The sequence below is a fragment of the Lepidochelys olivacea genome, assembly GCF_965140295.1.
Source record: "Lepidochelys olivacea isolate rLepOli2 genome assembly, chromosome: 5".
Taxonomy (NCBI): domain Eukaryota; kingdom Metazoa; phylum Chordata; order Testudines; family Cheloniidae; genus Lepidochelys; species Lepidochelys olivacea.
This window is the reverse complement of record NC_140415.1, coordinates 4,358,173-4,385,899: the sequence shown is the minus strand read 5'-3', so window position 1 is coordinate 4,385,899 and position 27,727 is coordinate 4,358,173. Positions and strand designations below refer to the sequence as shown.

Sequence of the window (27,727 nt, the reverse complement as noted above, 5' to 3'; positions counted from 1 at the left end):
TTAGTATGAGGGAGGATGGGGCTTTCAGGGTAGCTCTTGGCCATGCAGCAGTCTGCCAGAGGGGCAGAGGACCCCACGGGAATCCTCGAGGCCTTTGAATAAAACTCAAGCTGAGTGTAACGTGTCTGTCTGTCTCGTCTCCAGCAGCCTCTGGAGGAGTCCACCACCCTAGCCCTGGCTGCTGTTGGACAGTTCCACAATCTGCAGCCTGGTTCTCTCTGTCGACAGGAAGAAGCTTGGACAGGATGAACCTAGGTTTGTAACTAGAGTGCCTTGGCTTCCTCTGGGTGCCTGCAACGGTTACTCCTCTGCTTCCTACCACAGGACTTTGGCCAGTGGTGATTCCTGTGGACAATGGTACAACCACACACAAAAGGCAGGTGGCCAAAGGACTCACAAGGCCAATAGATCATGCCCTTTATCCAAAAGTGTTATGGAGGAGTCACCGGGTGGTGCTGTTATACGCAGTCTTTTTCTGAGTTCTTTTTCTGAGCATGCAAGTGCTGTTCAGCCTTTGAAGTCATGCTGCTTGTTGTTAGTTTTGTGATGTGATTACTTTTGGGTGGGAGCTGTAGCCAGCAGCAAGGGAGTTCGGTCTCTGCTCTCTAACTAGAGTCAGTTCTTGCGGGGCTGAGATTCCTGGAAGAAGGGGTTGCCTGTGGGCTGCTTGTGACCACCACTGTTCCAGGACTGTTGAATATAGTGTAAATAAATGAAGTTACACTAAGAAATTACCCAGACTCCTCATCTAACCGTCCCGCAAGGCCCAGATATCTTCTACTGCTGGATAGAGGGACAGCAGCAGCATAAGATACCTGTCTAGTTAATGAGCAATTTCTGTACTGTGATTGTTGTTATTATCTGCTGGGCCCTGGCAATGTGCATGGTGCTGTACTGGACACGACACAGAAACAGCCCCTGCCCTGAGGTGCTTGCGACATAGCTGCGAAGGCAGGATGCACTGGGGAACCCAGGGGAAGGAAGAACTGGGGGCTGGTTATTCTTTGGGTGGCGAGTTCCCGTCCAGCAGGCCCAGCAGGAGGTGTGAGTGGGAAGGAGTGCCTCGAGTGCAGGAGAGCGGTACCTGAGTGAGCAGGGATGGAGAGGGCCTTTGATGCAGAGAGGATTGCGGGGGACCAGTCATGGGAACGGCAGACAGAGACACAGGGGATCTTGAGCCTGCATCCTTGAGCCACAACTTCCCTCTCCCGTCGCTTCACCCATCTTGCCTGCCGCTGCATCAATTCACTGGCTGCCTCTTAAACTTCTGATCCCAGCCTTCCAGGCCCCACATCGCTTGGCCGACACCTCAGGCCCCGTCTCCTTTGATGGAGCCCCCGCCACAATGCCAGCTTCAACACCTGTTCAGCCCCTTCTCTCACCAGCGTCCTCCCTCCCTCCCGGATGGAGCACCCTGCCTCAACCCGCCACCTCCCTCGCCTCCCCTGGAACCTCACTGCTGCTGTCCTGCCTACGAGCCGCAAAGGGGGGGGTTGGGGAGAGGAAAAGATGAGGTCACAAGGCAGATGTGCACATGCCTGGGAGAATGACTGACCGATCCCAGCAGGGGCACCTCTTGCGCTCCCCTTATCTCTCTGTTCAGCACGTCACATGTTGCATCGTGTCAGGTTCGGGGGGGTTAGACAATGGGCTTGGCCTGTCTGGCCGACAGCTGGAAAGACGCGATCCTACGGGCCTGATGCTGCCAGGTGCTGAGCATCCTCAACTCCCCCATGACTTTCCTTATAAGGTTTTATCCACTGGGGAGGAGGTGGGGTGTTATAGCCAGGTGACGTGTGCAAATGCACGTGCTTTTTGGGGGTCACTTTTGAGGCACAATCACCCCATTTGGTAGCAGGCCAGCTGGGGAGGGGGGACAATTATTATCAGGCCTGATTTTCCTCTGGTGGCTTTGCCTTTTATCAACAAGCAGCAGGGGGAGGATTTGTCGGGTCTGTGCAGTCCTGAGCTACTCCAGATGGCTGTGTAATTCCTTCTCTTGCTTTGAATCCCGGGGCTTGGGGTGGACATCGGCTTCCATTAAAAGGGCCTTTGAGTCCAAACACATACGGAAAAGTATAAATCCAGCGCTGGCTCTGTGGACTTTGTGGATTTGGTTTGCAAAACAAAATATCTGTGTTGCTGAACGAATGCAGATGATTTCAAAATCCAGCTTAACAGAAAGTCTGCGAGAAGCCTTGGGGATGAAAGGCGCTGGGCTGGGTGAATGTGAGATATTGCGACAGGGGAAACTTTCAAACCCTCCAACTTAAATCCATTCACTTTGCAGGTGTTTCTCCTTTGCTGTGTTTGCTAAGGACCCAAACACTCAGGGCCAAACTCTCTCCCGGTGTCACGCTCCGAGCCAAATCCTGCTGTCATTTGTAAAGCCAGAGTAACTTCGTCAAATAGACAGGGAAGGACTTGGATACTGGGGTGAAGATCGGTGCACATGTGCTTCAGATGGGCTGACAGCTGGATACGTGACCCCTTGGGTTTACGCCAGTATAACTGAGGGCAGACTATGGCCCCAGATGTCAGTGAAGCTGCACCAGGGATGGGCTTGGCTCTTTGTGGATGGAACGAGAGTCCCAGTGTAAGAACAAATACCAAAATAGTATCAGTGGGTGGAACAAATCCATCCATTTTGTCAGAGATTTGGTTATGAGCCATTCGCATGTGAGCAGCCCTTTGAACTAAACTTTTTTCCCAAGCAAAATGGAGGTATAAAATGAAAGTTAGACTGGTATAAGGTAAAGTGTGAATTTAAAGTGAGATAGTTCTACTGGTATAACCCTCTGAGGACACTCATTCTCGTATAAGATAATGTTGCTTGGGAAGTGGTTTAAGACAGAAAAAAGCTACTTTTATACTGGAGATTTCTGGGAGAGAATCTTCTGGCTCTGAGCAGCATCAGACTCAGTCCTTGAGTGGGTCTGCACGTTTGTGGTCAGCAGAGAGTCTGCAAACGGCGCTCCAGTGTGTTTAGAAAACAGTGCTCCCAACCCTGAGGTCCTTGTTCAGTTCTCCCCGAATCAGTGGGAGTTTTGCCCGAATAAGGATTGCTTAAAAATGGAGTCAGGCTCTCAGGATTTGTGTGAAGAACAACAGCATCCCCAATCTGCAAAATGGTGTGACAAACTGGGCTGTTTCCGCCATGTTCTCATCACAGATTTTCAGGTCAGAAAGGACCATTGTGATCATCCTGTATAGCACAGGTCACAGAACCTCACCCAGTGGTTTCTGCTTTGAGCCTAGCAGCTTGTGGTCAAACTGAAGAATATCCTCAGCTCACTGACTCTTCCCAGCTCTGGTTATCTAGGCGCCTGTGTGTCACCTCGCTAACACCAGAATATACGTTCATTCTGATTGTGCACTGAGGGGCCAGCTAGTTTCACGGAACATTTGTATCCTGGTCTCAGCGAGAGATGGTTCAGGGAGAAGAAATTATTCAGCTTGTGGGAGTTTTACCTTTGTTTCCAGTGGGACCAGGGCTCGGCCAATGCCGGATACTATGACCGCAGCTAGCATTGCTACCTTTGTTTGTTTTGTCCATCTTAGGGTGGAAGCTCTTTGGAGCAGGAAAAACGGCTTAATTTAGCGTTGAAAAGTGCCGTGTACATTTGCAGCTATGTATAAATCAGTATCACAGTTCTAGCTTCTCTGGAATATACCAGCTGGTTTGTCTGATGGACTGTTCAAGAAGAAATCCTTCATCTTCAATCAACTAATAACTTCCCAGAGAGATTCCAATGTGCAAGGCAGCCAGTCCTGAAAACCTTGTTTCCATCTGCACCACCACAGAGGAGGAACCTATTAACTAGCACAGGGGAGCCTACAGAAGTTTGGAACATCCTGGAAGACAGCAGTAAAGGGCAAGAAGGGGCAAACTTTGAAAGTCTAACAGATGCCAGCTTCAGATCAAGTGTAAAGTCTACAGCATAACTGCTTCCTATCATGCTGTAGACATTCTCCAGCTTTGTAACTGGTTTAGATCTGTTCTCAGGATTTCACTGAGGAGATCTGCTATCTAGTGCTCAAATACTATAGTGAGGGGGCCCCGACCGACAGACAGACAGGGCAGGGGTTGAGGAGTACAGAGTTCAGTTCTGGGCACCCCCTTGCCAAAAAGCTATTGACAAGCTGAAGGGAGTTTAGCACAGAGCAACAGAAATGACTGGGAGACCTGCAGAGATTGCTGTAGGAAGAACAAAAGGCATTCTTTTATACACATTAAATCAACCAACTGATCCGCTAAGAGGACTCAGCCTCGGCTCATGACCGATTTGCAAGCAGTAAAAAACACAAAAAGAAAATATAGCAAGCACTGTAGAGTAACAGGGTGAAATGAAGGACTTGCCTACCCAAGAAAGGTATACTGGGATAAGGTAAAGTGTGAATTTAAACTGAGATAGTTCTACTGGTATAACCCTCTGAGGATACTCATTCTCGTATAAGATAATGTTGCTTGGGAAGTGGTTTAAGACAGAAAAAAGCTACTTTTATCCTGGAATAAGCATGTCCCCAAAGGAAGTTATACTGGTATAACTATAGCCGTTTAATTACACTGGTAGAACAAGTGGGAACCCCTACCACTTCAATCTTTTATAATTAGATTGTACAAAACAATAACAAATGTATCATAGGGGACAAGCCTGCATTGTTCTCCATAGGGATGGGCTGGATTGAACCCTATGGGGACATACGAACCACATGGCAACCATTTAGGTCGTAGAAAAGATTGACCTTTCTAACTGACCAGGAGCATTCTTGCTAGCACTCAAACAAGTAGATATCAAACAGGGGTTCTGTGATTTTTGCAAAGACTTTGCCATGTTTATGGAGGTACCCTGAGTCTCTCATTTGATGTCTTTGGTTTCGCGCCTTCAAAAAATGTCAGTCATCCAGTCAGAGAGCAGAAACAATACCACGTGACTCAGGTAACCCACTTCATGCCAGCAATGAGAAATGAGGAGCAGACCAGAGAACAGTGGAAGTAGTAAATGAATCACTTAGCTCACAATTAGTGCCTAGTCCAGGAGGAGTTCACATAAAATGTGTAGCACCCCATTTCAAAGGCTGACCCAATTCATTTAAAACAGAATCAAAATCCCTTCATGGATAATTCACTGGCAGAAAAATGGGGAAAATTCATCATATAAATAATCCTCAGCAAAAAAGATCTATTTACCAATTGCTACCGGCCCAGTACTTCTAAGAGCAGCCAGGGCAACACTGGAGTGGCCACGTAAATTTCCTTCCCGTGTTTTCATTTCCAAACTTGCCATGCTGTGTGAACTCCCTCCTTTTCAGAGAGCCCCTGCCCCGGTCAGACAAACTTGACCTCAGCTTTTCAGATCTCACCCCAGCCAGTCACCTTGTCATATGTCCGAAATTAAGCAGCCCGGCCCCATCAGTCGCGGAAAGGAGGAACTCTCTGAGTAAAACCAAGGTGCTGCAGGAAGTGGAACTGACGAGGCACTCTGTGCTGTCAGTCAGTACCACAGCACACTGCACTATCCGAGCCACCGTCTTTCAACCGAATGGTAAAACCGATCACTTAGGATCATTCAATATCCCGGGGCATTTTTCACAAGAGTAAGGGTATTAAACTCCACGGTTTGGCCAAATTCCAGTCTAGGTCTTTTAATTCTGCCTGCCTAAGTAGTTTAAATTGAACTGACCTGCTGTGTAGGTTGTTACAGACCCATTTGTGTAGCACGTGAGCACCTCACAGACATTAATACTGGATTCTCACAAAGCCCCTTGGAAGTAAGGAAGAATCATTAACCTCACTGTACAGCTGGGACACAGGGAGATTAAGTGATTTCCCTAAGACCACACAGGGGGCCTGTGGCAGAGTCAGGAACTGAACCTGGATCTTCCGGCTCAGTTCAGTGCCTTGACTCCAAGGCTATTTTGCCTCTCTCTGTCCTCACATTATAAATTGCTGCTCAATGTGACCGGGCTGCCATCTGAGAAGTGGCTGTGTTTTGGGGGGTGGTGAAGTCTCCCTTGCGTATAATCTGTATGCTGTTCTGCAGAATGCTCTGGTTTCCTTTCAGGTTGAAGGGGTCAGGGAACGCCTGCCCTTTCAAGTGCCGGGATTGCATTTGAGCATGTTATCGCATCCGAACGAGCCGAAAATGTCTTTCCCTTCCTTAGGTTGGTGGCCTGCACTCCGCTGTTCGCTTGGAATTGCGTTTGCCTTGAATTGCTTTTGATATGTGGAATAATTAGCACCAGCAGGATGTTACATTTTTAATGCCGTGTATTTTCTTTTGATAACTTGCCCAAGGCTCCCATCAGAAAAATCGCGGAGGTGAGGTGGTGTTTTTTTTTTCCCCCTCCCCTCTTTTGCCTGAAGAATGCAAATACCATCTGTCAGGCTGCTTTAAAGCTGTTAAAACACAAGTCAGGATTCAGAGAGGAGCTGTTCACTCCCCCTCCCCCACATACAGCAAACGGGAATGACAGTGCTGGAGTCTCTTCTCTATCAGAATGATGTTTGTACTCGTGAAAGGCTCTGGCAGTCCCCACTATATGCAAAGGACAAAGTGTCCTATGGGCAGAGGACATGCAACTGTCCTCCAGGCTCACTCCTCACCTCAGCTATGGCCTGCGGGGATCACTTCTCCACGGCCCATTCGGTGCTTGGCTTCTAGTGAGAAGGCCACTCAGGGCCCAAATAGCGCCCATCAGGATGGGGGTCATGTGACACTGCACCCCATATTCTTCACAGATATTACGATATGATATGATTAATACATAATGACGTATTTTATGCAAGATGGGTCATGTGAGATATCATTGGAAAGATTATGATTTGCTGAATATGATTATCCTATTTGTATGCATGTATCATTTTTGTATCTGAAGTTAGGAATATTGGCTATGTATCTGTATTACAAATCTGTTTACACCTGGGGAACACCCACTAGGCAAAAGACTGTCAGTCTAGATGGCTGGCTGGGAAAGGCCCATTCAAGTTAATGAACCATTAGGGAGAACACTAGGCCTAGAAGAAGCTTATTTCCCACCTGGGGGCCTTCCTGAGGAAGTTACAAACAGTCTCCAAGTCATGGCAGCTGTGACACTAAAGGGACCAGAGACCAAGTCACCTGGTGCTGGTCTCCATCTTGGAATACCAGTGTTTTTCTACTGACTGGCGTGGGAACCAAGCTTTGAGACAAAGGGTTCCCTGCCTTATGCAAAAGCTATATAAGGCAAGGGAGTGACATTACTGTGGTTCTTCACTGACTCTCCCCCCAAAGAGTCTCTTGAAAACACCGAAGGAACAGAGACTGAACTGGGGGAAGTGCTGGACCCAGGCTAAAGGGATTTTTAGCCTGTGAAAGGAACACCTGGGGCTTTTAGCTGTAAGCAAGTGCAGCTGGCTTCTTAGGAATCTCTGCAGCCTGCTTGAATCATAATTTAAGGAAAGAAGTTGCTACTCATATACAATCTCTTTAGTATATTAAACTTAGTTTGCGTGTTTTGTTTGTTTGCTAGGTAACCGGCTTTGATCTGTTTGCTATCCCTTATGATCACTTAAAATCTATCTTTTGTAGTTAATAAACTTGTTTTTTCTTTATCACAAGCCAGTGTGTGGGAGTCATAACTTGGGGCAGAAAGCTGTTGCATATCCTTCTCCTCATTGAGGGAGAGGGCTAATTTCATGAGCTTACACTGTACAGTTCCCTGTGCAGTGCAAGACGGTATAATTTTGGGTTTGTACTCCTGGGAGGGAGGGACGTGCACTTGAGCAGCTGGGCAGTTCCTTAGCTGTAGCCTCTCCATGCAGAGCTGATCACAGCATCTGTATGTACTGCAGCTGGATGGGTCCCTACCTGTATGTGTGTGGGAGCCTGGGAGAGGGCTTGGCAGGCTGGTCACAGCAGTACAATGTAAAGGGAGCTCAGGATGGTGGGTCGGGGGGGCTCAGTGGTACCCCAGGTCCAGGTGGCACCCCAGAGGGGAGGGGGAAACCTGTCGCAGGTCGGATATCCGTTGAGAGCTGGGCTCACTTCACAGCTGGGCCACCAAACCACCAGATGAGGGTAGCAGCTTGTGGATGCTGGTGACCCACCGGCGAATGGGCCCCCCATGCTGCCTCTCTAAGGCCAGGCGAGAGTCACCGGTAAATACTGTGGTTTGTTATGCTCGGCCAGCAGGTGAGGAGTCGACAGGGGGTGAACATGCGGATGATACTAAACTGGGAGGAGTGGTAGATACGCTGGAGGGGAGGGATAGGATACAGAAGGACCTAGACAAATTGGAGGATTGGGCCAAAAGAAATCTGATGAGGTTCAATAAGGATAAGTGCAGGGTCCTGCAGTTAGGACGGAAGAACCCAATGCACCGCTACAGACTAGGGACCGAATGGCTAGGCAGCAGTTCTGCGGAAAAGGACCTAGGGGTGACAGTGGACGAGAAGCTGGATATGAGTCAGCAGTGTGCCCTTGTTGCCAAGAAGGCCAATGGCATTTTGGGATGTATAAGTAGGGGCATAGCGAGCAGATCGAGGGACGTGATCGTTCCCCTCTATTCGACATTGGTGAGGCCTCATCTGGAGTACTGTGTCCAGTTTTGGGCCCCACACTACAAGAAGGATGTGGATAAATTGGAGAGAGTCCAGCGAAGGCCAACAAAAATGATTAGGGGTCTGGAACACATGAGTTATGAGGAGAGGCTGAGGGAGCTGGGATTGTTTAGCCTGCAGAAGAGAAGAATGAGGGGGGATTTGATAGCTGCTTTCAACTACCTGAAAGGGGGTTCCAAAGAGGATGGCTCTAGACTGTTCTCAATGGTAGCAGATGACAGAACGAGGAGTAATGGTCTCAAGTTGCAGTGGGGGAGGTTTAGATTGGATATTAGGAAAAACTTTTTCACTAAGAGGGTGGTGAACCACTGGAATGCGTTACCTAGGGAGGTGGTAGAATCTCCTTCCTTAGAGGTTTTTAAGGTCAGGCTTGACAAAGCCCTGGCTGGGGTGATTTAACTGGGAATTGATCCTGCTTCGAGCAGGGGGTTGGACTAGATGACCTTCAGGGGTCCCTTCCAACCCTGATATTCTATGATTCTATGAACATCCCAGCATTTTCCCTTCAGGAAATGGAGCAAAACTGCATGTTTCTAGCCCCCCTCCCCTAGGCAAAGTAGGTCCTAGGTCCCCTCCCTGCTCCTGTAGAACCTGGCTGTACAGACGTGGAGGTAAATGCAGGGGTGCTGGAACAATGTGTATAGTGGGGGCGCTGAGAGCCATTGATCCAAACTGTGAACCCTGGATATGAGGGAAACCACTTCAAGCCACGGCGTGCGGCAGCTCCCCCCGTCCCCCCCAGTTCCAGTCCCTATGGATGGTAAACGACTCATTTTTCTGCCCAGACATGATGCTTTTGGTCTGTTTTGCCATGGGGCGGGGGGGAGGGCAGGGAGGGGGAGTTTCCTTGCACGATGCTTGGCCTGACTGGATGCCGGAGGGCGGGGGACACAGTCATAGGCTACGTCTACGCTTGGGGTGTGACTGCCAGCTGGCACGGACCTCCTGGTGCTAGCTCTCGGGGAGCGAGTGCACTAAGGACTGTAGTGTAGCCATGGGGGCACGGGCAGAGGCAGCGGTGGCCCAGGCTAGCTACACCAAGTTCACACCCCCAGGGTTCAGGCGGGTTTGTGTTCGGCATGGCCAGCCTGTGCCGTTGCTTGCCGTGTTACCCCAGCCACACTGGCTCGAAGAGAGCCAGCATGAGTGGGTCTGCGTGAGTTGGACTCGCAGCCACAGCTCCAAGAGTACACACAGCCAGAGTCAGACCTCCTGTCTCTCACAGGGCTCCAATCCCACCCAGCACCCGCCCACTGAACCCGACACCCCACCCGTCAGTGCAGGCACAATGGCGGCTTGCCTTAGACAAGCCGGCTCTTTTGCTTCACGGTGTTTCCCAGCCAACGACCAGCGGTTCCTGACTCCTGCATGGAAACCATGGGCTGAACCAGGAAGCCATGAGATTCAAGGCCCTGCCCACCCCCGCCTGCCCCACCCCGCACAGGAGGGAAGCTCTCGCTCCTTTCCTTAGCACTTTAGGGTACATCTACACCACAACTGAAAATCCACGGCTGGCCCGTGCCAGTTGATGAGAAGGTCCCAAAGCTCGGGCTGCAGCCTGACCCCTGAACATCTAACACCGCATTTAAACAGCCTCTTAGCCCAAGCCCCGTGAGCCTGAGGCAGCCGGCCTGGGCCAGCCGTGGGTGCCTATTGCAGTGTAGACACACCCTTCGTGTCCTCTGGAGGCACAGGGGGAGTCATCCAGGCATCCCTATAGAGTCCAAGTCCTTTCTGATGAGTAACCTCTGGCTGTCCTCCCCCTGCCCAACCCAGAATGTACTGCTCTTCACCCTCCCCAGGGAGAGGATCCTTTTGAACTGGATCACACGCCTACGGCAGCTCAGGCATGGGCTGGCTCCTTCTCGTCCCGCTGTAAGGCCTCGCCAAGGTGTCTCTGCCGGCTCACGCTGCCTATAGGGACTTCAGCACTGCCAGGATGGATCAGACCGGGGGCCCATCTAGCCTGGTATCCCTGGTGATGGGACAATCTTCCCACAGGGAAAGTTTTCTCCAGAGCTGCAATAGCTAATGGTCAGTTTATGCCCTGAGGGTTTATAGCTCCTATGGTCACTGTATCTAGTCCCTCTCTGTGTGTCTCTGCTCCAAGGCCTCCACCTGCTCCCCCGGCCCACTCTCACTGCTCCCACCCATGACCCACCCCCTCTCTCCAGGCTCTCTCCCTTCTCTGCTGATGGCACCTGTCCGTTGGCTCCCACGCTCCTTTGGTGCAAGGAGCAGAGGCGTTTGGCTTATGGAGCATGGTAAGGGGTGCACCAGCCACCCTGGCTCCTCTCCCCACTCCTGGCTGCCCTGAGCTCCAAGCTCCTCTCCCAGCCTCAGCGAATACTGATACCTTTGCAGAAAGCATAACTCAGAAAACCGTTTCCAGGCCAGAGAGGGGAGGACAGCAGCCCTGATTCCTTACTGAGCAGAGACAGGGGCCGGAGGGTTCGAACACATCTTGCAGCCATCATTTAAAATGGCAACACAGAGTGACTCCTTGCAGCTGGATGCTAACAAGCGGCGCTATGTGACCGGCAAGCGAGGCAGCAGCAAAGGGCATCAGAAGAATGTGCCAGTCATTTTCCACTCAATTAGAGTTCATCTTCTGGGCTTCTGGGGAGGGGGTTTTCCATTGGAGACTAGAGCAGGGGAGGGGGAGGAAGCACACCAACGAAGGTTAGTTCTTCCCAGGCCTCTGGCTGTTTAGATGGGCCCCATCGCTGGTGGTCTGACAAGGAAACAAGTGCCAGACTTGCTCCATGCTCAACTGAGATTCAATTCAATTCCATTCAGAGGGAGTCAGGGAGAGTCTGCTAAGCTCCTGAATGTGTGGCTGGACTTCTCGGGGGAGGAACAGCCTTTAATCTGAGGCTGCATCTGAATTTACTGCTGGCTGTGTCTACACTAGGAGTTTCTGGGGCCATAATTCCCAGCGGGTGCAATATCAGGGGAAGCTCTAGTATATACAGCGCTCAGGTGTGTTTACCTCCACCACTCAGATGAGGGTTAGATGACAATGGTCTATCTAGACTAGCATAAAAGGTGGATTTTTTTAGGAACATAGGACTGGAAGGGACTTGCTGGGTCATTGAGTCCAGTCCCCTGATACCATGGGCAATCCCATCATATCATCCTGTTCATAAACTTATCAAACTCCATCTTCAGACTAGTCAGGTTGTTTCCCCAAACTACGCCTAGTAGAAGGCTTCACTCCTCATTCCTCTGATGGGTAGTTACCTCCTTCTAATTTTAATCAAGTTAGTTCAGTCAGGGTAGTTTAACCCTGTTGAAGACCCCACTGAATAAGAACATAAGAACAGACATATTGGGTCAGACCAAAGGTCCATCTAGCCCAGTATCCTGCCTCCTGACAGTGGCCAATGCCAAGTGCTTCAGAGCAAATAAACAGAACAGGTCATCATGAAGTGATCCACCCCCTGTTCACTCCCAGCTTCTGGCAAACAGAGGCTAGGGACACCCGGAGCATGGTGTTACGTCCCTGACCATCTTGGCTAATAGCCATTGATGGACCTATCCTCCAGGAACTAATCTAGTTCTTTTTTGCTACCAGTGTGGATACATTTCAATGCCTTTCACTCAATTTCAGAAAGATATAAAATGTGGATTTTAGCTAGAACAGTTTAGCATGTGCTAAAATTCAATGGCTTTGTCTTGACTGGAGTTTTAGAAGGCGTTAATTAGATAGAGCTAGTTAATATCACAGATTTAAATCTCGGTCTAGATAAGACCATTCTGGTGAAAGCCTAGGAGCCCTCCTGAGCCTTGTTTACACTACAGCTCCCACAAGTGGAACTGCTCCTGTGGGCTGTCCTGGGTCTGAACAATCCTGGTGATGAAAGGGCCAGTCAAGGAAGAGTTGAGTCCTGCAGTGACGAGTCCTAACCTAGAAGCGGGAATGGCTAGGGACAGGCCAGGAAGAGCAGGTAACCAGCTACCTGAGGTTATCTCGCACTGGTGCCACTTTCCACACCAGACAGACAGTGCGAAGGTGCATGACGAGGAACAAAATGTTTTACATATCATAGACTGTAGGGCTGGAAGGGTCGTTGAGTCCAGCCCCCGGCCCTGAGGCAGGACCAAGTAAACTAGACCAGCCCTAACAAGTGTTTGTCTGCCAGTGACAGGGATTTCATAATGTCCCTTGAAAGCCCATTCCAGAACTTAACTCCCCTTAACATTAGAAAGTTTTTCCGAATATAAAACCAAAATCTCCCTTGCTGCCAATGAAGCCAATTACTTCTCGACCTACCTTTAGTGCACATGAAGAACAACTGATCACCATCCTGTTTACAATAGCCCTTAACATATTGGAAGACTGTTTTCAGGTCCTCCCTCAGTCTTCTCTTCTCAAGACTGAACATGCCCAGTTGTTTTAACCTTTCCTGATACTCTAGGTTTTCTAAACTGTTTATCGGTTTTGTTGCTCTCCTCTGGACTCTCTCCAGTTTGTCTGCATCTTTCTTAAAGTGAGGCGCCCAGAACTTGACACAGTGCTCCAGCTTAGGCCTCACCAGCGCTGAGTAGACATCCCCCCTTTTTTTTTTGAGAATGTCATGTGGGACTATATCAAAAACCTTACTAAAATCAAGATATATCATGTCTACTGCCCACCCCGCCCCACCCCTATGCACTAAGCCGGTAACCTTGTTGAAGAAGGAAATTAGGTTTGTTTGATATGATTTGTTTTTGACAAGTCTATGCTGGTTAACCTTATTGTCCTCTAGGTGCTTACATACTGATTATTTAATAATTTGTGCCAGTATCTTTCCAGGTATCAAAGTTATGCTGACTGGTCTATAATTCCCTGAGTCCTCTTTGTTCCCCTTTTTAAAGATAGGTACTATGTTTGCCCTTTTCCAGTCCTCTGGGACCTCACTCGTCCTCCACGAATTCTCAAAGATAAGTGCTAATGGTTCCAAGATTGCTTCAGCTAGTTCCTTAAGTACCCTACGATGAGTTTGATCAGGCCCTGCTGACTTGACTATTACCTCTAACATATGTAACTATTCTTTAACCTGTTCTTTCCTATTTTGGCTTGTGTTCCTTCGCCCTTGTTGTTGCTATTAATTGTGTTTAGTATCTGGTCCCTGTTAAAATAGGCATTAAACATCTCAGCCTTCTTGAAGTCACACATTATTAGCTCTCCTTCCCTACTAAGTAAAGGATCTATACTTTCCTTCATCTTTCTCTTGCTCCTAATGTATTTAAAGAACCCCTTCTTCATGCCTTTTATGTCCCTTGCTGCATGTCCCCTTAGCCTTTCTGATTTTGATTTGCTTGATTTGCTAAATATTTATTTAAAGTGAAGTCACACATTATTAGCTCTCCTTCCCTACTAAGTCTTGAAGTCACACATTATTAGCTCTCCTTCCCTACTAAGTAAAGGATCTATACTTTCCTTCATCTTTCTCTTGCTCCTAATGTATTTAAAGAACCCCTTCTTCATGCCTTTTATGTCCCTTGCTGCATGTCCCCTTAGCCTTTCTGATTTTGATTTGCTTGATTTGCTAAATATTTATTTAAAGTCAAGCAAGCTCTTTGAGGCCTCAGAAGAGGCCCAATTTGGGTGATGTAGGAAGGTTTGAGTAGGTTCTCTGCCGATGATTTCCTCCCATAATTTCTCTGCTGTCTCCCCAGCTGCCTACTTACTCCTCACTGGGGCGTCTATCACCTTACTCTCTGCAAGTGTAAACATATTGTTTCTGTAGATGTTCAGGCTAGAAGGGTCTGTGTAATCATCTAGTGGGACTTGCTGCATAACACTGGACATAGAAATTCACCCAGTGAGTCCTGCATTGAGTTCAACAACTTGTAGTGGAAGTAGAGGTCACCTTAGTCTTTTAGAAAGACCACCAGTTTTGATTTAACAACTCCAAGTGATGGACAATACACCACAGCCCTGGGCTAGTTGTTCCAACTGCTATTATTAGGATTAATTTGTATTACCATAGTGTCTAGTAGCCCTAGTCATGGACCAGGACTCCATTGTGCCAGGTGCTGTACAAACACAGGACCCACAGGGTTCACAGTTACCTCACTGTTAAGATTTGGTGCTTTATTTCCGGTTTGAATTTTTCTGAATTTAGGTCCACACAGGGGCCAAATCCATCTTGGCATGAGAGAAAGCAACTCAGCTGAAATCCATGGAGTTGCATCTGCTTACACCAACCATGGATTTTGCCCACCTTTCTCTCTCCCAGACCTGACATATCCACTGCATCAAAGGCATTGACTGAACACTGGGAACATCATTTATTTGCTCCCATGGCCCAATAATTGATGGTGCATTTGTGAAACCAACAAATTATTTTACTTGTTTCTGGGCTTGTTTCTCTCTGTTGTTTTTTAAAGAATATTGTTTTGGTAAAACACATACTTCCCCCAAGCCTTCTCTCCCAACTCAAAAGGAAGAAAACTTGAATTTTGATGGAAACCGAAGGCAAGCTGGTTAATTCTTGTGTTTACCTTTTGGGTCTGGTTTTGGCTCGAACCAGAAACACAAGAATATCTGTGGTAGTTTCATCTTAATTGCTCCATCCAGCAGGTTATGACAAAGTCTGAGATGCTCCTAGACTCAGCCAAAGCTTTTCTAGACCTACACAGACAGAATCAAAGCCAAATGGAAAGTGTGATACCACTGATGATGTCATTCATCTGTGGGTTGTACGGGGCTTTGGGTTCCCTTGAGATGAGGGACACTAGAGATTCACAGATACTAAGGTCAGAAGGGACCATTATGATCATCTAGTCTGACCTCCTGCACAACGCAGGTCACAGAATTTCACTGACCCACTCCTGCGAAAAACTTCTCACCTATGTCTGAGCTATTGAAGTCCTCAAATCGTGGTTTAAAGACTTCAAGGAGCAGAGAATCCTCCAGCAAGTGACCCGTGCCCCATGCTACAGAGAAAGGCGAAAAACCTCTAGGGCCTCTTCCCATCTGCCCTGGAGGAAAATTCCTTCCCGACCCCAAATATGGCAATCAGTCTGAGCATATGGGCAAGATTCACCAGCCAGATACTACAGAAAATTCTTTCCTTGGTAACTCAGATCCCACCCCATCTAATATCCAGGTTCCATTCTTTTTGGGCTCTTATCATGGCACCCAACACTGTGGCATCCATGTGATTATGACCATTATTACATTTAGAATAGCAACAAGCGACCCAGTGAGGGGTTAGGCCAGGTGCCACCATGTGGGTCAACTGGCTCCTGAATCCCAGCTGCCTGCTCAATAAGGATCCATTGTACATTACAGCTGGGCAGGTGGCTGGCTGAGATTGCTGCCGAATGGGCAGCTGGAGTCACCTATGAATTGTGGACACAGAACTTAGCACAACAGGGTGCTGGTCTAGGATTAGAGCTCCTAAGGGTTAGGATAATACACATAAATAATAATGATATCACAGCTAATCCTCCTTCTCCTGTGTGCTTTTGCCACTCAGCTCTTGCCTTAGATGAAGATTGTGCATTTACTGGGCAGGAATGGGCTTTTATTGTTTGCCTGGAAAGCACCCAGCACGATGGGGCCCTGGCTAGACCGAGGCCTCCAGGTGCTAACGCAGTGCACATGCTCAGTAACAACAGCCTGTCCCACTTCTCTGCTGTGGTTTTGGTGGCTGTTCCCTCTCCTAAGAGATGTCTGTCTCTCTCCAGGTACCTAATACCAAACCACACGGAACCCGAGACAAAGGAGCTATTTATCCATCGCTTTACGGGAACACAACTCGGCCTATAGGCTTTTCCTGAATTGCTCATTGTGACCATCTGTTGCTCATGGCAAGTGACTGGGCAGCCGAGTCACCTGGGGCACGATTATTTCCACTCCCTGACTGGATGAGTGAAAACAGGGATGGAGTAAGTCTGGTGCAAACAGCAAACCCCTCTTTTCATGCACCAGTTCCCTGCGGGAACTTCTTTCTCCCTGCTCAGAATGGGAGGTGGACAGTGACGCTGCTCCAAAGGAGGCCTGCTTCCTGCCCCAAGCTGCGTCTGAGTGGAAAGGAGCTGAGAGTGCATTTTGGGGACTGCTCTGACAGCTCAGTTATCGCCTTTGATCCCGGCAGCCCGAGATGGGAAACGAGCAACACACCAGGCTGTAAGCTGGGAATCAGATGGCTCGGGGGCTACCTGTTCAAATCTTGCTTCGCTCTGTGGTGACCACATCGCATTGTCATCGGACAGCTGTTTGGTGGCCTCACTAGTGGTCACAGCTAGGGCTACCAACCTGCCAGGATTGTCCTGGAGTTTCCAGAAATTAAAAGATTAATCTTTAATTAAAGATTGTGTCATGGGATGAAAACCCCAGGAACACGTCCAACCAAAACTGGCAAAACCTAGTCACAGCCCGTGTCCTAAGCAAAACGTTCAGTGAAGCATCATTTTAGTCGGCATGGACTCTCTTTCCAATAGCAGAGGAGCCAATGGGCTATATGGACCATGGAGACCATACTCCCTTCTCCTGACTTGAGGGAGTCCCTGCAGAACATGGGTAGGACACATCCATGCTCTGCCCTGGATAATCTGTGGATAACAAAGGCTCTGTTCCAGCGCTGTCAACCGGGCACCTCTCCCCAGCACTACCATCCAGGAACTAAGACAGGCAGCCTCGTGCCACACTAAGAACCAGTCAAACCGCCCGCCCGGCTCTGAGAGCCCAGCGCCGGCCAGGGAAGTTACCTATGGTGAACTCGTCAAAGGTGATTGTGGTGGCGTTTCTGCCCAGGGCATTCGTGACTGTCAAGGTCACCTTGTACTTCACCGTGGAGAACAGCTGGAGATATCTGATGTGACACCTGTTTTTGGGGAAAGCGTCTTTCTCACAGACCAACTCTCTCGGGCCATGCCTGTCAAAACCAGAAAAGAAGAGAAAACAGGCATTACCCTGAGGATCAGCACTCAGCTGGACAGGCTCACTGGGGCCCAGGATTGGTGCCATGCTGGCATCCCTGTGCTCCAGCCTGGCCTTAATTATCATGCCTCTTCTCTGCTCAGACCTGCCCTCAGCCTTAGGGAGGCTCGTCACTCCTCCATCTTCCCCTGGGCGGCCCCCTCTTTGGCTCAGACCTCAGGTGCACCGTCACAACTTCTGCCTGGATCCTGCCATCACCCCGGTGCGAAGCTGCAACCCCACCTCTGGGGGCTACAAGGTGCCACGCCAGCTCCAGCACCCAAGAGGTTACCTCCTTCCAAAGGGGATGCCCCAGGCTCACGTGCCCTGCATGACTTTAAACCATCGGGAAAGGGGAGTTTGTGCTGATTGACAGCCCTGGAGCCAGAAACCCATTGATTCATCCACAGAACAAGGCCAGTGGGCAGCTGCAGTGCAAACTTCCCTATGCGCCCCGCTCCACCTGGATGCGGAGAGGAGCCAGCAGCTCCCTGTCCATACGCAGGCAGGGTTAGGGCCAGTGTTAATCCTGATTTGGAGTGGAGTGGACTCCTCCCTGTGAGGATGGAGATTACGAACTAATTTCACACAGGCCAGCCGGTGGCCACCTCACAGGAAGCAACCAGCACCGGAGAGCTGAAGGGCTGCCTTCCCAATTCCCTCATCCGCCCAGCCCGGCAGTGGTACTGCTGTCTGTGACGGGAGAGTCTGTCCTTTGGGCAGTGTCTAGGGACCACCACAAGTTCTCCGTGGGCCCCTGCGGGCAGGTAGCTATGTGATCGTGTAGGAATTGCCAGAAGCAACACGGAAATGGATGACGCTCCCCCCTGTAGCACCAGCTGCGTTCCAGCAGGCCAAGAGGGCTGGGGGAAGCCTAGCGATGTGATGGCACTTGGCCAAGACAAATGAATTTAAACCGGAATAGCTGGCAGGTGAATAGCAGCTGGGAGCTATTTCCCCATGTGGAGAAGGAGGTGGTGTGGACTGGCCCTGACGCCCAGGAATAGGATCTGAATGGGCTCAGGGGTGACTCAGTTAGGAGTCACATCCTGCACCAGGACGCTGGTTTGGATGTCACCGGAACGTCACTGCTGTGCACAGCTGGCTGGCCCATTTCTGGGACATGCAGCAACACCAGGGTATCTTTTAGGTGCTCTGTGTCTGTGCTGTGAACCTGGGGGCACTCCAAGGAGCGACTCCAGATTTATTCCAGATTTACCCCTCAGCCCAGAGACAAAATTGCCCCACACAAAGATGCACCTCTCCCCTCCCCGCCCCCCCGGACCCAGGCACTTACATGACGGTGATATTGAAGGTGTTGGGGATGTACGTGGGACTGGGCAGGTGCCAACTGCAGTAGAATCCCTTGGGGTAGTTGTTGGATCGACACATCAGCACTGGCTCCTTGGGCGAGGCTGCCGGGAAGCAGAGACCTAGATTACTAATGGGGACGTCCTCATCACTCTGGTCTGTGCGATGGAGGAAGCGCGGAGAGGTGGGGACGCGCTGAATGCAAGAGGATTTCACTGCCGTAATTGTGCAATGGAAACTCTGACCCAGGAGGACCTCACAGGCCCAGGCAAAAAACCCAACCCCTGCCATCCGGCTTCTAACTCTAAAGACCTCCATGTGGCTTCCTGTATTGCTTGGGAGGGCCGGATTCTACGCTGCATCAGAACCTGGCCAGCAGATCACCCACAGGAGGCATCCCTAGACCCGGTTCCCTAATTGGTGTGTCTACCAGCTGGCTGCCAGCCCCTAGAGAGGGCATAATCCTCGGAGCAGACGCACTCGAGGTGTGTGTTAGCCCTGCAACTTATCACTGCCAAAGCTGTGCAACTCACACACACACTTTGGGGGCTGGGCCTAGGACCCTGGAGCTTCTGCTGCCAGAACAAAAACTTCCGACACATGAGCAAAAGGAGCTCTCCTTGAGCTGGTAGCAATAACAGGTCTCTTATCCTCTCTGTAGAACGCACACACACACGCACATGTAGATAGTACATTCCAGCTTGTCTCGGCTGGACGTTATTCTCATGTAATGGACATAACAATCAAGCACTGCCCACTGGCCAGTGACACACTCCAATGAGACAGAAGAGATTCACAGAGGTCAAGGCCAAAAGGGGCCCCTGCGATCCTCTGGCCTGACCTCCTGCAGAACACAGGCCAGAAGACATCGCTCGGCGATGCCTGCCGTGGTCGGATTTCCTCTTCTCCTGCTCTGTGACGTCAGCTTTGAGAACATGGGCAGCCCACCAGGCTGAGCTACATGCGTGCGATTGATGTGTTATACCAAGATGGCATGCGTGCAGAGAGGGTGGTGGCTACGGGGAAACTGCTGGAGCCCAAGTTTCATTGACCTGTTCTGGGGTTGAACTGTTTTCAGGGCCAGAGTGAGAAACCCCAGAGACCCACTGGCACCCATATTTAATGGAGAGCGCAGAGCCAGGGAACATTGCACCCAATGACTATTATATCCATGCACGACCGCCTGCTAATGCCCTGCTAATGCCCTCTCCAGGAGGAGCGAGCTTTGCTGAGTAATTGCAGAGTTTCAGTTCTGCAACCCTCATCCATCTCCCCACCTCCGCTTCCCTCTTGGTGCCTGATGGCTGAAATTAGATGGTAAGTGCTCTGGGGCAGGGACCTCATCTTCCCATCCCCACACCTCACACACCTGCGGGTGGTGCAAAATACAGAACCAGGTGTGCCGTTACGAGCTCTCAGGCACAGTGTCTGCAGCTGTCTGTGCCCAGGGCGGCCGTCACTTGTGTTTGAGACCGTGTTGTGCCTATGGGATAGCACAAGGACTGTCCTCTCTGGACAGCGTGTTCTGGCCAGACCCAGAGGACCCGGTGGGAGCACGCTGTTCCATCTGCCTCACATTATTGAGAGATTTGCACACCAGAGAGAGCCCGAAGGTGACAATGAAAGCACCAGAAGCAACAGAGAGCATGTCCTATCTAAAGAGAGGGAGGAACTGGGGCCACGCAGCTTAGGAGAGAGGGAAAAGCTGATGGTCTGTAAACGGGCCAAGACAGGGGGAAATGAAGGGTACGCGTCAGGACCAGTCTGCGTCAACACTTTGGTCAGCAGAACTGTTTCACCAAGGACAGCAGAAAACCCGGGTCATGTGAGAGAGGAATGTGCGTACGCATTGGGCCAGGAGAACCCCTTCCCCTGTGCTAAGACCTGTGGCTTGGCCGTGGCTTCTTCAGAGGATTAGAGACGTTTCAGATGGGAAAGGTCTGACCATAGTTCACCCATCCCTAGTCGTGGGGGCCGGGCCCACGACTACGAAACCACAAATAATAAAAGCAGTGTAGCTGTAGCCACGTCGGTACTGGGATATTAGAGAGACAAGGTTGGGCAGATAATACCTTGTATTGCAGAAGCTGGTCCAACGAAAGATATTACTTCACTCACCTTGGCGCTCAGATAATAAAAGGTCAGAGTACATGAGCATAATGGTCCTTTCTGGCCCTAAAAAATCTGTATCTATGCACTTTGCTGATATCTAAGCACCTGCCTATGCAGGTCTAGACAGCTCAGGTGTTTGGGTGGTATGCCAGCATGGATGTACACTTCACTCTATAACTTGCTCCCACTGCAACAGAAACAGACATAGATAGATTTTCTACTGCTTTGTCTAGTTGACCTTTAGAAGATCCAAGCCCCGGGGCTCCCACCTCTTCCCTGGGGAGCAACACCACAATCTACTACAGCTTGCTGTCAGGAAGGTCTCTGATATACGTCAGCCCTGATTTGTCATCTCCTCAGTCCTGCTCATATCCCTGAGCATGACAATGAAGAATTCCTAGCCCTCTTTGAGTAAAGACTGTCTTCCATAAGCAAAGAAGAAGAGCCAATATGGCCTCTACTCAATCTACCATCCATCACTCCCAAATAGCCGTTGACCAGGGTTAGACCCCACTGCACATGTCAGCACTGGGCTCCCAGAAACATCAGCCCAACACCCCACTCCACTCAGGCCACCCCTTGGAAACAGAGTCCAGAACAACGATGTTCAGAGCCCTCCGTGCGACTAGTCACAGCGATGAGAGAGATGCCTCGCCCACGACAATCGTGATCTCCCCTGGCAGCACCGTTCCACTGGGACAATGGAACTGCCAAGCCAAAGGGGGACTCGTGAGCATGGGACTTGGGCCCCAGGCCTCTGCATTGGAACTCATTCCCACTATGGACCCCACGCAAACCCTCTGCAATGTCAGCGCACACTCGCACCAATGTAAATACACAAACACAGTCATAGAATCATAATCATAGAATCATAGAATATCAGGGTTGGAAGGGACCTCAGGAGGTCATCTAGTCCAACCCCCTGCTCAAAAACAGGACCCATCCCCAATTAAATCATCCCAGCCAGGGCTTTGTCAAGCCTGACCTTAAAAACTTCTAAGGAAGGAGATTCCACCACCTCCCTAGGCAACGCATTCCAGTGTTTCACCACCCTCCTAGTGAAAAAGTTTTTCCTAATATCCAACCTAAACCTCCTCCACTGCAACTTGAGACCATTACTCCTTGTCCTGTCCTCTTCCACCACTGAGAATAGTCTAGAACCATCCTCTCTGGAACCACCTCTCAGGTAGTTGAAAGCAGTTATCAAATCCCCCCTCATTCTTGTCTTCCGCAGACTAAACAATGCCAGTTCCCTCAGCCTCTCCTCATAAGTCATGTGTTCCAGACCCCTAATCATTTTTGTTGCCCTTCGCTGGACTCTTTCCAATTTATCCACATCCTTCTTGTAGTGTGGGGCCCAAAACTGGACACAGTACTCCAGATGAAGCCTCACCAATGTCGAATAGAGGGGGACGATCACGTCCCTCGATCTGCTCGTTATGCCCCTACTTATACATCCCAAAATGCCATTGGCCTTCTTGGCAACAAGGGCACACTGCTGACTCATATCCAGCTTCTCGTCCACTGTCACTCCTAGGTCCTTTTCTACAGAACTACTGCCTAGCCATTCAGTCCCTAGTCTGTAGCTGTGCATTGGGTTCTTCTGTCCTAAGTGCAGGACCCTGCACTTATCCTTATTGAACCTCATCAGATTTCTTTTGGCCCAATCCTCCAATTTGTCTAGGTCCCTCTGTATCCTATCCCTGCCCTCCAGCATATCTACCACCTCTCCCAGTTTAGTATCATCCGCAAATTTGCTGAGAGTGCAATCCACACCATCCTCCAGATCATTTATGAAGATATTGAACAAAACCGGCCCCAGGACCGACCCCTGGGGCACTCCACTTGACACCGGCTGCCAACTAGACATGGAGCCATTGATCACTGCCCGTTGAGCCCGACAATCTAGCCAACTTTCTACCCACCTTATAGTGCATTCATCCAGCCCATACTTCTTTAACTTGCTGACAAGAATACTGTGGGATACAGTGTCAAAAGCTTTGCTAAAGTCAAGATACAATACATCCACTGCTTTCCCTTCATCCACAGAACCAGTAATCTCATCATAGAAGGCGATTAGATTAGTCAGGCATGACCTTCCCTTGGTGAATCCATGCTGACTGTTCCTGATCACTTTCCTCTCATGTAAGTGCTTCAGGATTGATTCTTTGAGGACCTGCTCCATGATTTTTCCGGGGACTGAAGTGAGGCTGACTGGCCTGTAGTTCCCAGGATCCTCCTTCTTCCCTTTTTTAAAGATTGGCACTACATTAGCCTTTTTCCAGTCATCTGGGACTTCCCCCGTTCGCCACGAGTTTTCAAAGATAATGGCCAATGGCTCTGCAATCACAGCCGCCAGTTCCTTTAGCACTCTCGGATGCAACTCGTCCGGCCCCATGGACTTGTGCACGTCCAGCTTTTCTAAATAGTCCCTAACCACCTCTTTCTCCACAGAGGGCTGGCCATCTATTCCCCATGTTGTGATGCCCAGTGCAGCAGTCTGGGAGCTGACCTTGTTCGTGAAGACAGAGGCAAAAAAAGCATTGAGTACATTAGCTTTTTCCACATCCTCTGTCACTAGGTTGCCTCCCTCATTCATTAAGGGGCCCACACTTTCCTTGGCTTTCTTCTTGTTGCCAACATACCTGAAGAAACCCTTCTTGTTACTCTTAACATCTCTCGCTAGCTGCAGCTTCAGGTGCGATTTGGCCCTCCTAATTTCATTCCTACATGCCCGAGCAATATTTTTATACTCCTTCCTGGTCATATGTCCAGCCTTCCACTTCTTGTAAGCTTCTTTTTTATGCTTAAGATCCGCTAGGATTTCACCATTAAGCCAAGCTGGTCGCCTGCCATATTTACTATTCTTTCGACTCATCGGGATGGTTTGTCCCTGTAACCTCAACAGGGATTCCTTGAAATACAGCCAGCTCTCCTGGACTCCTTTCCCCTTCATGTTAGTCCCCCAGGGGATCCTGGCCATCCGTTCCCTGAGGGAGTCGAAGTCTGCTTTCCTGAAGTCCAGGGTCCGTATCCTGCTGCTTACCTTTCTTCCCTGTGTCAGGATCCTGAACTCAACCAACTCATGGTCACTGCCTCCCAGATTCCCATCCACTTTTGCTTCCCCCACTAATTCTACCTGGTTTGTGAGCAGCAGGTCAAGAAAAGCTCCCCCCTAGTTGGCTCCTCTAGCACTTGCACCAGGAAATTGTCCCCTACGCTTTCCAAAAACTTCCTGGATTGTCTGTGCACCGCTGTATTGCTCTCCCAGCAGATATCAGGAAAATTAAAGTCACCCATGAGAACCAGGGCATGCGATCTAGTAGCTTCCGCGAGCTGCCGGAAGAAAGCCTCATCCACCTCATCCCCCTGGGCCGGTGGTCCATAGCAGACTCCCACCACTGCATCACTCCTGTTGCTCACACTTCTAAACTTAATCCAGAGACACTCAGGTTTTTCTGCAGTTTTGTACCGGAGCTCTGAGCAGTCATACTGCTCCCTTACATACAGTGCTACTCCCCCACCTTTTCTGCCCTGCCTGTCCTTCCTGAACAGCTTATATCTATCCATGACAGTACTCCAGTCATGTGAGTCACAAGCCTTCTACGCCCATGGAGCTCTACCGCCTCCCGGTGAGAGACAGAGGAGGGGAAAAGGCTCTCGTCATTTCTAGTTTACACGGTTCAGGAGGTGTTCAGTCACTTTAGGGATGGGGACTGATGGACAGACAGGAATCCTGGTGGGACCTCCAGTCCGCAGAGTGCCTGCGAAGAGGCTGTGGGTGTTGATTTGATGTCACTCATGGGGAAATCTGGCCAGACCCATCTCCCTTTGCGGTCAACTCCCATCCTGGGATGCTCCTGATTCTCACGGGTGTGCGCCGTGCCCTGCAAGGTGGAGTCTGCAGTATAGACGACGACTTCCCTTCTGCCCAGTGGGTGCTCCACCCCCTGCCCTGGCCCCGCCCCATCCTGCCTCTTCCCGCCCCTGCTCCGCCCCCATTCCACTCCTTCCCCCAAGTCCCCGCCTCCTTCCCCAAGTCCCCGCCCCTTCTCTGCCTCCTCCCTGAGCGCGCTGCATCCCCGCTCCTCCCCCTCCCGCTGGGAAAGTCCTAAACCTCACCAAACAGCTTTTAGGTGGGGGGGGTGGGAAGCCCTGGGAGGGAGGGGGAGAAGCGGGGACGCAGTGTGCTTGGGGGGGCAGAGGGGGAGGCGAGGCGGGGGCAGGGGGAGCTTGGCTGCCGGTGGCTGCCGAGCACCTGCTAATTTTTCCCGGTGGGTGCTCCGGACTCGGCGCCCGTGGTCTGCAGGTGTGAACAGGGCCCTGAATTCACAGGGAGGCCGACACCCCTTCTCTGGGTCTGGACGGGGGAACGTGGCAGCTCAGCCTGGTGGGATGCCGAGACGGGTGACGAACGTGGCGAGAGCCGCTCCTGCCTCCCCATCCCGTCCCTGGAGGCCTCGCCACGCCATATGCACAGAGCCCGCAGACTGGCAGAGCTTCACGAAAGCACCAGCATTGCACAGGACATCACCAGCCTGGCAGGACGGGTTTATGAGCACACACATTTCAGCCTCTCTGTAGATAATAACTAACCATGATAACCCAGGAGAGCTGTTGGCTCCTGTCTGGTGCTCATTACATCCAGCTGAGCAAAGGCTGGGTCTCCTGGGTGCGCAGCCGCTGGAGACCGTTTTGCTCACACTGAGCAGCGAGAGGCACAGCAAGCAGCTCCAGATACATTAAACCAAGCCGCCAATGGCTCTTTCTTTCCAGAGGGTGAAACTCCCCATCCCCCCCGCGAGCAAATGGCTCACTGTGCCCAGTCCGGTGTGCAGAAAACGCTCCGGGGAAGAGACCAGCCTGCGCCCGCTCCAGTGACAGCTGGGGTGGCTTTCCACATGCTCCAGGCTGGGAGTCTGCATTGCAAACCAGAGCTGCTGTGGACGCCACTGACATTCTCCCAGGGAGAAGAAGAATTTGCCCTCCTGTGTAGCCACTTCCAGCCAAAGAGAGAGAGAGAAACTGAGGCACAAGGAGCTGCAGCGGCTTGCCTGAGGACACTAACTAGGTCTCCCAACTTGCAGTCCCGAGGCCATCCTTCCCCCTGGTCTTCGGGGCGTTGTGTCTGTTGGGAGAAAGCAGCCCCTCAGCATGGCACAGACCTTGGCCAAAGCACTGAGGAGGATGGAGAGGGAGAAGAAACCTGCTTTGGTATAAGGCGTGTGTCTCTCCTGATGGCTATTTCAGCCCTCAGACAACAGAGGAAGGCCAGAATCTGGGCAATGAGCCCCACGGTTAAATAATTCAAGCAGACCCTTTGCAGAAAACCAGTTCAGATCATCGCAAGGCCAGAGACGATGCCGAATTCCCCACCTCTCCTGCCAGCCCCTTAACCCCTTCGCTGCCCGTGGAGCGAGCACTTAGAACCCACGCGGCCGCAGACCGTTGGCACTACGGTCGCGTGCCATCTTTCTCAGAATCCCACGGGAGCTGGAAACAACCACCAGGCTAAAAACATGTGGCCCCTAAGTACCCACCTGATGAAGCGCGTAAGGAAGAAGGGGCAAGGGGGGCTGAGGACCATCCTGTTGTATCTCAGAGCTACCACATGGTGGCAGTAGCTCATCAGAACACTGTTACTTGGGGGCCACCAGCACAGGGCCCACGGCATTCCACGGAGAAAAATCAAATACATGGAGTTCCGAAAGAGGGCGGGGAAGCCCTAGAGACTGGGGTACCAGGGGGCTGGCAGCGCCCGCTGCAGGGGGTGTGTGCAGTGATGGAGCAGAGCCCAAAGACTGGCAGAATCCAGGGGCTGAGCTGGGGGACACACAATGATGGGCTCAGAGCACAGATGTTTGGGGTATCAGGGATGGGGGTGCTCTGGCTTTCCCCCCCTGCAGCGAGGATGTTTAGGATCCATTATTCATACGAAGAAGCTGATTCCAGCCGTCTCCTCTGTCTCCACCCCAACACTGGCTCCTGCCCTTCTCATTACAAGCATCCTCTGCAGCCCTCTTCGGCTTTGACTCGATCCGCGCCCCACCTCCCTTCCCAGGCCTGTAGAGGCAGTCAAAGGCTAGAGCCGCTGCTCCGAAAGGACAAGCTTATGCACTGCTCAGCAGCCTTTCCACCCAGCCGCCCCTCACACTAGGCTTCTGACTCACCAGCATTCGCGAGCAACCTGCAGTTCTTCCTTGGGGTATTTGTTCCTGGTGGGGGGGAGAGGTAGAGTGGCAGGGGACATCCGCTACTTAGGAAAAGCAAAGGGCCCAGCTAAATTCTCGGTATGCAGAGACAGCACCAGAAATGTGCTGGGCACGTGGGACCCTGTCCGGAGCCGGATACAGCGTGAAATCGCCCCGCGCCTCCCTTGCAGAGACAGCACAGAGGGATCCTTTGCCAAGAATTCATCCTCGGCTCACCTCGGCCTCATGGAGAGGCCCGCATGCTACCTGCACCACCCTGGAAGGTTGCCTGGCCTGCAAATATCATTAATTAATCTTTAACGAGACTTTAATTAGCCTATCTGAAGATTATTTATCTCCTCTGTCCGGCGGCAAGCCTTGTAAATTGGATCCAGCTATCAGCAATCTTTGCTAATTCCTCCATGCCCTGAAGATGGTTGGAGATTTGCAGGCTGGGCTTAGAACTTTAGTTCTGCTTTTCAGCAAGAAGAGAGGGCGTCTGAACAGCCTCGCTGCTGCATTATCACTCGGCAGCCTTTGAAGGACTTGCAAATATTGTTAGTCTGTTTGTCTTCACAGCAACCCCCTTGAAAA

General features: G+C 50.7%; 1 protein-coding gene across 4 annotated transcripts in view; it reads right to left on the bottom strand.

Moving 5' to 3' along the window:
- The window catches only part of CNTFR (ciliary neurotrophic factor receptor), a gene marked incomplete at its 3' end in the record, with an annotated part of 459,556 nt that overhangs the window by 52,455 nt on the left and 379,374 nt on the right, over positions 1–27,727 (bottom strand). For all 4 annotated transcript variants that reach the window (XM_084629637.1, XM_084629638.1, XM_084629636.1 and 1 more), the window contains exons 5-6: positions 18,817–18,934; positions 17,309–17,475 (exon numbers count right to left, since the gene is read on the bottom strand). In XM_084629637.1, coding sequence (XP_084485763.1) covers positions 17,309–17,475; positions 18,817–18,934 — 285 coding nt within the window. The remainder of the gene's footprint in view (positions 1–17,308; positions 17,476–18,816; positions 18,935–27,727) is intronic.